General features: G+C 39.1%; 2 protein-coding genes across 2 annotated transcripts; one reads left to right on the top strand and one right to left on the bottom strand.

The window, feature by feature from the left end:
• Positions 1-429: 429 nt before the first annotated feature.
• On the bottom strand, positions 430-3,808 carry LOC103375701 (stress-associated endoplasmic reticulum protein 1). The gene is made up of 3 exons (XM_008306019.1): positions 3,579-3,808; positions 2,233-2,305; positions 430-1,045 (listed from the first exon to the last, which is right to left on the bottom strand). The coding sequence occupies exons 1-3, from the start codon at positions 3,660-3,662 to the stop codon at positions 1,005-1,007; spliced, it is 198 nt and encodes a 65-aa protein (XP_008304241.1). The 5' UTR covers positions 3,663-3,808; the 3' UTR covers positions 430-1,004.
• A 1,040-nt stretch (positions 3,809-4,848) lies between these two features.
• Positions 4,849-11,365, top strand: eif2a (eukaryotic translation initiation factor 2A; the record flags this gene model as incomplete). The annotated part of the gene is made up of 12 exons (XM_008306021.1): positions 4,849-4,906; positions 6,052-6,121; positions 6,209-6,280; positions 6,387-6,505; positions 7,660-7,759; positions 7,852-7,934; positions 8,030-8,103; positions 8,968-9,112; positions 9,291-9,407; positions 9,513-9,669; positions 10,814-10,898; positions 11,033-11,365. Coding segments are annotated over exons 1-12 (1,383 nt in total), but the record flags the coding sequence as incomplete, so codon positions are not given.
• Between the last annotated feature and the right edge of the window lie 11 nt (positions 11,366-11,376).

The raw sequence follows: 11,376 nt of genomic DNA, 5'->3' as shown, positions 1-11,376 counted from the left end.
AGTCCCCAGTCAGTACCAACTAATTTCCCAGTTAAGACCAACAAATCCGCAGTAGGGGTCCACAAGTCCCCAGTTTGTACCAACAAGTCCTCAGTTAGCACCAACAAGACTCCAAGTTGAATACAGGACTATTAAGTCTTTAGTCTGGACCACCTATTCCCAAATCTAGACCAACAAGTCCCACGTCTGCATCAACAAGCCCCCAAGTCCAAGTCAGGACCATCAAGTCCCCATGTTGATGTCTACAAATCCGATGTAAGGACCAGCAAGTCAGGACCAAGTCTGGATTGACAAGTCCTACATCTGGATCAACAAACCCCCAAGTTTAAGTCAAGACCACCAAGTCCCAAGTCAACGTCATCAAGTCAGAATAGCAGTTTAAGTTTAATCAGCAGCTGTACAGTTCAGACAGGAAACACAAACGCAGCATCCATATTCAAAATGAAACTTTATTAAGCGAACAGGAATGTCCAGGTGACGCTGCACACGGTGCAGACACACCTGTCGGCTCCTCCAAACCTTCTGATTCAAAAGACCTTCATGTCACTTCTGTCAGGTGTCCTCGGATGAGGACGGACAGTTTTAGTTTGGTCTAAACACTGGAACAGTCGACAGGAGCAGGTTGGACTGTGACCCCCCATCCTGCTCCCGCTGCACTGATAAGGTGTACTCGGTGGGGGCGGGGCTAAAGCTCAGGTAAACACAGAAAGGCACAGGGTGGAATGACATGAGGCTTGTTTATGGACAGAAAACCCGTGAGAAGGTCAGCGGGCGGCGACATGTTCAATCAATACAGATAACTTGAATACAGGCTGTTGTCTGGGGGCGGGGTTACTTTGTGGGCGGGGCTTGTTTGGTCATTTGTGCGACGGGGTTCAGAGTTCAGGAATGTTTCGTTGCATCACGACGGGGCGGGAACACGACAGTCTGCCGACGTCGGCGTTCGCAGCTCCTCCGGCTTCGGCGTGTTTGGCGTGGCCCCGCCCCCTGCTGGTGACATCACTCTACATGCCCATCCTGATGCTCTGGATGATCTGGAAGATGGCTGCCGACGCCACAGAAACAAAACAGGGAGTCAGAGAGACGGTAAAGGAAACACAAAGAACATCCTCAAACTTCATTTGATTGTGGATTATTTACAAATTATTTTCCTTTTTAACTTTTCAAATTTTTCTTCCTACTTTGAAATCTAAAGTCTTCAGCGTATTTTGTTGCTTCTTTTAATCTAAAATGTGCCTCATAAAAAAGGTTTAATTATTTTAATTGGCGCTGACAAAATTTCTTACTTCATTACTTTTCTGTAAACTAACAAACCGATGGTTGCAGCTTTGATCTAAACATTTCAGACACAGTGTTGAAGTTAAAAAGCTGCAGCCGGTTGGAGAGTCGCAGACATCAGCTCAGACTGTTGGACTTTCTGCTCCTCAGATAAACCTGTTTGAACACCTGATCCAGGTGTTTCATATCGATCAGTTCCTGACAGGTTGCACTGACACGAGGGCTGAGTGACATTTACGCTGAAGGACAGGCCCCGCCCACTTACAGTGACATCACAGGGGGCGTGGCTACATTCAGGTGATGCAACATTTATATCAAACTACTTACTTTCTTTTTCATTTTTGCCTTTTATACATTCACATTATTAATATTATTTATTTGTTTGTTGATTTTTTTTGTCTGGTAATATTATTATTATTATTTTAAATGATATTTAATTTTGTACTATTTTCCTTTGTTATTTTTAAAATCCATTTTTAATATTTTTATTTCATTTTATTCATCCATGTTTTTGCTCAATTTATGAATGAGCTGTTTTGTTTTTTTTTTCGTTTCAATTTGATTTAAATCAGAAACTGCATTGAAATACATGAAACATCTGTCAAATATATAAAAACTGTCTTTATTTAAAAAAAAACCAAAAAAAACAACAGATATGTGAATATTTAAAAGTGAAAACTTCAAAAAGAAAATGAAAATTATTAAAATGTTCTCAAAAGACACAAATCATCAAAATACTCCTAAAATATGAAGATTAAGATTTTAGTAATTATTAGAAAATGAAGAATTCTGAAACTTTTGTACAAAAAAAATCATCATGAAGTGAAAAATAAATAAGAACAAAGAGTTTAAAATAAACTTTTAACAGAGAAAATTCTGGATTTATTTAACTTTAAATGCAGTTTAGTGTAACTTTGATTTAAAGGTCAAACATCCAAACAGAGGAAGACTCACCTGATCCACAGACGACGAAGATGAAGAGGGCGAGCAGCCACGGACCGACTCCTTTGTCTTCAGTCATGTTCCTCTGAAACACCAATAATCACATTAATTGATCACAATCATTGATCACAGATTCACTCTGACTTTTTTTTGTTGTTATTTGATTTATTGGTTTAATTTCCTTTGAATTTGTGTGAAACCTGATTTAATGTTGAATATTTTTGTCGGCCTGTAAAACTCTGAGCTGCACAAAAGTGATCACGTATCAATAAAGTCTGATCGATCGAAGCGTTCTGTCGTTCCTCCTGGAACAGTTTCTGCACATTTGTGTCGGTTAGTGAACGTTATTGATCCGTTTCTGATCAGTTCACTCAGAAATACGTTTATAATTTCCTGCAGTAATGTCTCACAATCTGTTTTCACTTCATGATTATTGATTATTGATTGATGTTCTGTGCTGTTCCTGCTGGATGTTTGTCTTCGTGTCCTGATAAAGTTTCTGTAAATTTCTGGAAAATCATAAATAACTGAATATTTAGATTTTTTTTTTAAACCTGTTTTCACCTCGTCGTTATTGATTATTTATTGTTGATTATTGGGAAAAAAAATGTGACGTTGATCCAGTTACAATTAAATCTGAAAACTTTCTGAATCCACTGATTTAAACTTTCCTGACAATTGATTATTGGTTCATTGATCAGTTAGCTCAGTCTGTGATTTTGTGGGTATTGATGAGGATTCAATCAGACTGAGCTGATCGATCAGTGATTGATCAGTGATCGATCAGTGGGTTCAAATTAAGTTTTACGTTTTGAGTCTTTTGTCAAACATTTGTATAAACGTCTACAGAAGCTGTTTTCACTTATTGATTATTGGAAAAACTTGATGAGTAAATCTGGAAACTTTCTGAGAGTCTCACTTGATATTGATTATTGACTCATTGATCAGTGAACTGAGTCTCTTTTGATGTTTATAAACGTGATGAAACTGACCTGAGTGATCAGAACACCTACCAATCATGTGTATTGATCCAAATGTTAATTCTGATTCAAATGTGCAGCAGCTGATTGATCAGACTGATCAGCTCAAACCTTCTACAGATCGATTAGGACACATTGATCTACACATACAAACATTTTTTCAGTAATTAAACAGAAAGAAAAGATATGAAACCACTTTTTTTCCCCCAGTCTCCCAGTCTGACTCTGAGCTGGTTCTACTGGGACTCTACTGGTTTTTCCGGCTGGTCCAGACTCTCAGAGACTCGCGGCTCTGATGTGGTTTCTGATCAATCATCTGATCACAGAGTTTCAGTCGGTTTTCAATCATCTCCATCGATCAGCAGCAGCTGGACTCACCGTTGATTTGGCCACGTTTCCTCTCTGCGTGATGTTCTTGCTGTGCTTCTCGTTCGCCATGCGGATCCTCTGTTTGGCCACCATCTTGTCTGTTTCTTCTTCCTTCTGCCGTCGGATTTTTATTCGGTTTTGTTTGTTTGTTTGTTGCAGTTTGTTTGTCTCCGCTCGGTTCGCTCCGCTGCCTGTCGGTCTGGGACAAACTCCCGTTTGTCTACGTACTCAAAAAGCCCCAGCACCGCCCCCTTCCTGTCTCTGGCCCCGCCCCCAGAGTCAGCTGACCAGCGCGTCAAGCCGCAGCCCGCCACAACAAGATTTCCTGTATAAGCTTTCAAAATTAAATCCTCTGTTTTATTTTCTTGTGACCATGAGGAGAAACCTTTTGGTAACTCATAAAGATGACAAAAAGTTTACATTTATTTTTCAAGTATCGGAACTTTTATTTGCTGCAAATGTCTTAAGAAAATTTCAAAGGTCAAGTTAAGTCGCTGTTATTTGTGCAGCACATTTAAAACAACAGATGTTAATGGAAATGAGATTAGACATTTATATAACTGACAGCATTGAACGGTCTTAATTTAATAAATTAGTCAGTTAACTTTGTACAATATTCTAAGTTTGTACAAGGGAAACCATTGTAATGCTTAATATCAGTCATATTGAGATGACTTAACTAAATTTGTACAATACTATAAGTTCATATTACAAAAAACATAATTAAGTCTTAATATTTAAGATTGGTCAGATAATTCTTTATTAGATTTTATATGGTAAGATATTAGCCTAAATATCTAAACTTGTTTGGTGAGTTTCTAACATCAGTTTTTTTTTCTCAACTGGAAGCACTTTGGCTCAGTGTCTGTTGTTTAAAACGTGCTCTTTAAATAATGTTCACTTGGTTTGATCCTCTTACCTTTGTACTGCTAAATAAGTCGGATTCTGAATGTAGGACTTTATTTGTACCAGAGTGAAGAACGGGATCTGATTCTTCCATTATTTTGAAAACGGAAGTTCCGTCACTGTTATTTAACATCAGACAACTTGACGTAACTAAAAACTTAACTCTGGTTTCAAAGTTTGTAAAAATACAAGATCATCGTATTTATTGAAACACTTGTTGTTAGATTTAATAAAATAGTTAAATTATGTATTAAAATAATTTATTAAACTGATAACTGCGGTTTTTTAATCGACGTGTTTGATGACACGAGCCGTTGTTTGCTGATGTGGCGCTGAAAATCCCGCCTCTCTGCGTCGTGACGCACGTCCGGGAAGCGTCTTTCTTCTTCCGGCACACGCAAACATGGCGCCGGCGGTCCCCCTGTTAGCAGGTGAGTGATTTCACTTTTTATTAAACTCTTTTAACGTCGTGTTTTTAGTTATTTATAGCGACATGTCCCCGATAAACTCTGCAAACCCGCCGGAAGTGAAATAACTGCAGTTCAACTGCCAGAGACTGTTATTAAAGGTAGAATAAATCATCCACCAAACTCCATGAAAACTCTGACTAATTTCTAGCTCACATGATTCTGGAAAAAAATATAAACGCAGTAAATTAAAACTGTAGATTTTATTACCATCAGCAGAGTCTTTAGATTGATTCGGCACAAATAGAACCAACATGTTTTCATGCTTTCAGACAAATAATCTTCTTAAACTTGAACTCTCTGTCTCACATCAGCTCCCATCACAGGACTGTCAAAATCAGTGATGCTCCGGTTATATAGGATTAAAACTCACCTCTGTGACGGCTGTTTGAGACACTGTATGTGAGCCGGAGTGTAAAGTAAGACTGTCCGCTTCAAACGGTGCCTTCGGTATGTTTTCATGTGACGGTTTCTGCAGCCGTCAAACACGGATTGGTTAAATTAATCGATTTCTTAAAGGAGTTCTTGCAAGTCAGACAACTCTCATCACCTCCTACGGAACAGTTCAGGCCGGACAGTGAGAAACGACACGTGAAGAAAATTAAGAAATAAGTCATTTTCAAGATTCTTTCGAAAGAATTAACGAACGACTTTTACGATTTATTTATCTGCTGAATGAGAGTTGAAAGTTACTGGACTTAATGAAAAAATTAAAATATATTGAAAATAAATCAAAATCTTTAAAACATTCAAAAAAGCTGTAAAATTTAATAGCAATATAATAATAAAGATGTCAGATGAATGAATGAAATGTGCTAATGAGTAACGTCCAGAGTGTGTTTAAAATGTCATTACTATAAGTAGAGAATAAAACATGAAAAAGTGAAATAAAATTCCTCAAAAATATCAAAAAATAGTAAAAAAGTAAAATATTGAATTGAATTAAAAGAATTTTCATAACATTTCTGGGGAAAAAAATCTAAATCTAAAATGATATAATATAGCATGAAGAATATTAATTAAATAAATCGTTTTAATTACTAAACGTATGATAAATAACACGTCCTGAGGGTTGAGAATATTTTCCTTCTGTCGTGTTTGTGCTGCAGTTCGAGGCTCGGCCGGCACGTCTCTGCTCCGTGGACCTCCACAGTGTGAGCAGCACTCAGCCTTCAGCAGGTAACCACACCTGGACCAGCACCGCACACACACCTGTGTAAATAAACAAACAAACAAACAAACCCACCGTGTGTGTTTGTGTCTCAGTGACTGTGGAGTCTGCAGATGTGTGACCTTCAGCAAAGACGGGACGCTGTTGGCGTGGAGCAACAAAAACGGGTTCGTCTCTGATCTGTTTGTTCATAAATCACCTGAGAGAGGCTCACCTGTGGTCACACCTGACTCACCGTCTGTCTGTCTGTCTGTCTGTCTCTGTGAACGTCAGCGTCTCGGTGGTGAAGTCCTCCGACGGCTCCTCGGTGTCGACCTTCGACCTCCCAAAAACAGCCCTGATGGAGATCTCTCCTCTGAACAACGTCCTGGTTACCTGGCAACCGTACACCAGTAAGTGATGACACGTCGTAAACACGAGACGAAATGTTTAAAGAATGCCCGACAGAATAGAATAATAATAATATAATGTAATAAATATATTAAAATATGTATTTTAAATTATCCCAAAGTGTGTTATGATAAGACAAATGTCACTAAATAGAGAATAAAATATAAAAAAAATAACATAAGACACTGATTTAAAGGCAATTATGGAACGTTTTGACAAAAGTCATAAAACATTTTCAGAAAAGTTTCACTAAACATTTAGCTGTAGTAAACATAAAATACCAAAAAACTATTTTTATTAACGTCTGCAAAACGTTACTCGATATAAACGTTAATATTCTAAAAAATTAAATATCAAACAATCTGTGGAAATAATAATGAAACATCTGAACATGTTTCTAAAATATAAAATATCAAAAGTGTCATTAATGAATCAGGTGTTTTAATAAAAGTCTAAAAAATACGACTCAACAGAGAATTAAAACGTAAAAATAAAAATTAATTTTAGATTAATCTGTTATGTTTTATGTTATATTAAAATGACATAAAATATAAAACCCTCTGATGAAAGAATAAATGAAGTAAAAATGGCTGAAGTTGTCTTATAAAGAAAATAATTTTAAAAAATACAATTCCTGAAAAGCATCTGAAGTAGTAATAATATTAAAAAATCCTCAAACAATAAGACTTCTAGCTTCTTTCTTTTTTTTTTTAGAAAAATATAATTATACCATTAAAGTGTAAAACATGCAAAAGTTTCAATAAAGTATAAAAAAATGCGTTTTAGTCGTGTTTAAGCGGTTTTTAATGTTTATTTAAAAATTACAAAAATATTAAATATCCTAAAAAAACAATGAATTAAAAAAATATTTAGCATAAAATATAATAAATGTAATGCAGCAACTATAATAGAAAAAAAATGTGTGATGTAGGAAAAAAGTATTAAAACAAAAATCAGAAAAGTGAATTCTGATATGAAAATAAATGAATCCACCAAAACATCGATGAAATGTTTGATAAATAAAATCTGAGTTTAGACGGACTGAGATCAGCTGGATCCAAACCAGAAGATTAAACAAACAGAAAACAGAGCTGAGGCGTTTGTAAACACGTAAAGGTTTTCTGATTATTGATTATTGATTATTGATCTGGTGCAGAGACTCAGGACAGTCCTCAGGGCGAAGCCAACCTGCAGCTGTTTGACCTGCAGAGCGGCCAACTCATCAAAGCTCTGTATCAGAAGAAGGTCGACTCCTGGTCAGTCTGAGCTCCTCCTGCAGCCGCCCATCGATCGATCGATTGATTGATTGATTGATCGATTAGAGTGTCTAATGTGTGACTGTGTTCAGGTGTCCCAGCTGGTCTGAAGACGAGAAGATCTGTGCGAGGATCGTCAACAACGAGCTGCACTTCTACGAGAACAACGACTTCAGTGAGTCGGCAGAAAGCAGTTTGTGCTGAGTCACAGTTGGTCCTGTTCGAGTCCGATCGGTTTAATCTCCGCTCTGGTGTCGTCTCTCGTTTCAGACTCCATCGCCAACAAGCTGCACATGCAGAAAGTGTCCGACTTCGCTCTGTCGCCTGGAGGTCAGCCGAGCAAGGTGAGCAGCACGGGGGGCTGGGAGGGGTCCGGAATGAGTCAGGACCGGTTCTGAGTCACTAACAATCCCTATGAAAGACTTACATCTGTCCAAAAGGTCTTAAAAATGATTAAAGAGAACTCAGAGTTTCTCCACATGACTGAAGGGTTTTATGCAAATGTGTCTAAAACGACTCATTTAGTTTTGTTCTAAATGACTTAAAAAATGTTAAAAATGACTAAAACCAGATTAAAATGACACATTTGTCTAAAACAATCATCTAAAGTGTTTTAAAATTGTTCAAAGTCACTTCACAAATTGTTCAAATTGACTGAAAGTTTTCCAAAATGATTCAAATTGATCTAAAATGGATCAGAACGTTTGCTCAGAGTGACCAAAGCATGGTCCAAAATGAGTCAGAATCGGTTCTGAATGACTTCCACAATTGTCAAATGACTCAGATCTGTCTAAAATATCTAGAAACTGTTAAAACAAACTCGAACCGTGTCCTAAATGACGGAAGTGTATTCAAAAATGACTTAAATTTGTCCAAAATTACTAAAAAATGTTCTAAAATGACCCAGAAATCTTTGAAAAATGATTAAAAGTTTCCACAGATGGTATATATTATTACATATTTCTCTAAAATGGCTCATAATTGGTTTTAAATGACTCACAAATTATTCAAAGTAACTTAGAAAATATCTAAAATGGCAAAAAACAGCTAAACATGTCTTGAATTTGTCCCAAATTACTTTACAAATCTCTAAAACTGAGCCATAAATGGTTAAAAATGACTTAAAATATGTCTGAAATGACTAAAATATTTCAAGACGTCTGAGTTTATGACCAGAGCTAACTGGGATGTTACTGGACCGTCTCCAGGTGGCCGTCTACGTCCCCGGCACCAAAGGCGCTCCGTCCTTCGTCCGTCTCTACCAGTACCCGGTCCTCGGAGGTCCGACTGCTGCTCTGGCCAACAAGAGCTTCTTCAAGGCCGACAAGGCGACGATGCAGTGGAACAAGAAAGGTGAGGCCACCTGGAGGAGAGGGTCGGTCCTCAGTGATCAAACGTGACAGCAGTTTTTCAAAATAAAAGACTTTTGCTTTGTACCTGTTTTCCCTAAATGGAGGTTAGTGTTTCCCCTTCATCCTCCTGTCATAATCAATAACCAATAATCAATAACGATGATGCCGTGTGTCTGCAGCGTCGGCGGTTCTGGTGACGGCCAGCACCGAGGTGGACAAAACCGGAGCGTCTTACTACGGCGAGCAGACGCTTCACTATCTGGCCGTGAACGGGGAGACGGCGCTGGTCCAGCTGGGTGAGCATCAGCTCCGTCAGGACGGTTCTGACACTGTCTGTTGTTTATTGATGACATAGTCTGAAGCCCAGAATCAGAACCGGTGGTGTCTTTGGGTCTCCCCAGCCAAGGGCGGTCCGATCTACGACGTGGCCTGGAGCCCGAGCTCCTCCGAGTTCTGCGTGGTGTACGGGTTCATGCCGGCCAAGGCCACCGTCTTCAACCTCAAGTGTGACCCAGTGTTCGACTTCGGAACCGGACCCAGAAACGCTGCCTACTACAGGTGAGGACGACCCGGTTCTGGACTCGTTAAAGGATCGTTTCCGTTTCCTGATAACGTGTCGGTTGAGTTTCAGGTTAGATTGTTTTTTTTGTTTCGGTCCAACTCAGTAGAAGCTCAGAACTTCTCCTGGATCAGATCCAGAAGCTCCGACCCGATCGCCGATGAGCTTCAAGGCATTTTGGACACGTTTGGTTTGTTCTGGATCAATTTTGAGATGTTTTTTTGTTTAACAAACTTGAAACCATTTTGGACTCGGTTTTGTCGTTTCTAATAAAACATCAGTTGTTTTCTGACAGATTTTCAGTCATTTTGCTGAAGTTAATCACATTTTTCTCCAATTTTTGAAGCTTTTTTGTCTCTTTTTTTCAACAAATTCTGTCATTTTTTAGACGTTTTGGACACATTTTATACATTTTGGACCAATTTTGTGCCATTTTGACAGATTTTGAGATGTTTTGGTCAAATTAAACTTTTTTTGACTAATTTTGGTTCTTGTTCCATATTTGGATGTTTTTTTGTTTGTTTTTTGTCATTTTGACCAAATTGTGTCATTTCGAGGCAACTTGCACAAGTTTCTTATAATTTTGTCTCTTTCTGGGTCAATTTTGATCTGTTTTTTGATCCGTCCCATAATTGTTGAATCCTGTATTACAATTTTTTAACATGTTTTAGTATTTTGGACGAGTTGTGCCGGACAAGTTTTTGTCATTTTTAATACATTTTGAGTGAAGTTGCACAAGTTTTTAAGCGTATTGAGTCTTTTTCGGGTTCATTTTGTAGAAACTTTGAGTATTTTTGACAATTTTTTCATCATTTTCTACATTTTGACCAAGTTAAGGTCTCTTTAAGTGTTTTTCTAGAACAAGTTTTTGTCTTTTGATAACATTTTTAAATCTTTTGGACAAATTCTGAGTCTGTTTCTGTCTTTGAAGGCTGCAGGAAGCTTTCAGAGCTGGTTTAAATGGACTGGTTCTGGTTTCCTTGAATCTCTACAACGCAGATGTTTATGTTTAACCTGAACCTCAGAGACGTGACAGACGTCAGAATGATCCTTTAAGGAGTCCAGAACACCAACGTTTATAAAAGCAGGCATCTAGCAGCTTCAGGTGAATCCATCGTCTGAGCTTAACTTGGTTCTGTTCAGTCCTCAGGGTCACATCCTGGTTCTGGCCGGGTTCGGGAACCTTCGGGGTCAGATGGAGGTTTGGGACGTGAAGAAATACAAACAGGTGAAGACGAACGAGAATCCTGAGCAGCTGCTTCACGTTTCTGTGTTTGAACAACGTTTTAGAGAAGCTGTGAGTTCTACGAGCCACTCAGCTGATCCAAACAGAACCTCATCAGTGTCCTCGTCTCCTCTCAGGTGTCCAAACCTCTGGCTCCGGACGCCACCCACTTCTCCTGGTGTCCGGACGGCGAGCATGTCGTCACGGCGACCTGCGCCCCCCGGCTGCGGGTCGGTAACGGTTACAAGATCTGGCACTACACCGGCTCGGTGCTGCACACGTTCGAGGTGGCATCGGGCTCCGAGCTGTACGAGGTTCGCTGGCAGCCGTTTCCCGACGGCAGCTTCCCGGTAAAACCCATCCGGTACCAGGCGGCGCCCAGCGAGCTCGGAACCACGCAGGCCCCGCCCACTCAGGCGTACCGGCCCCCGGCCCTGAGACACCTGCCGGCCACGGCCAGCTCCAAGCTGGTGAGACTCCA

This window comes from Stegastes partitus, unplaced genomic scaffold (assembly GCF_000690725.1).
Source record: "Stegastes partitus isolate 25-593 unplaced genomic scaffold, Stegastes_partitus-1.0.2 Scaffold2794, whole genome shotgun sequence".
Lineage (NCBI taxonomy): Eukaryota > Metazoa > Chordata > Actinopteri > Pomacentridae > Stegastes > Stegastes partitus.
This window is presented reverse-complemented; position numbering and strand designations above follow the sequence as displayed.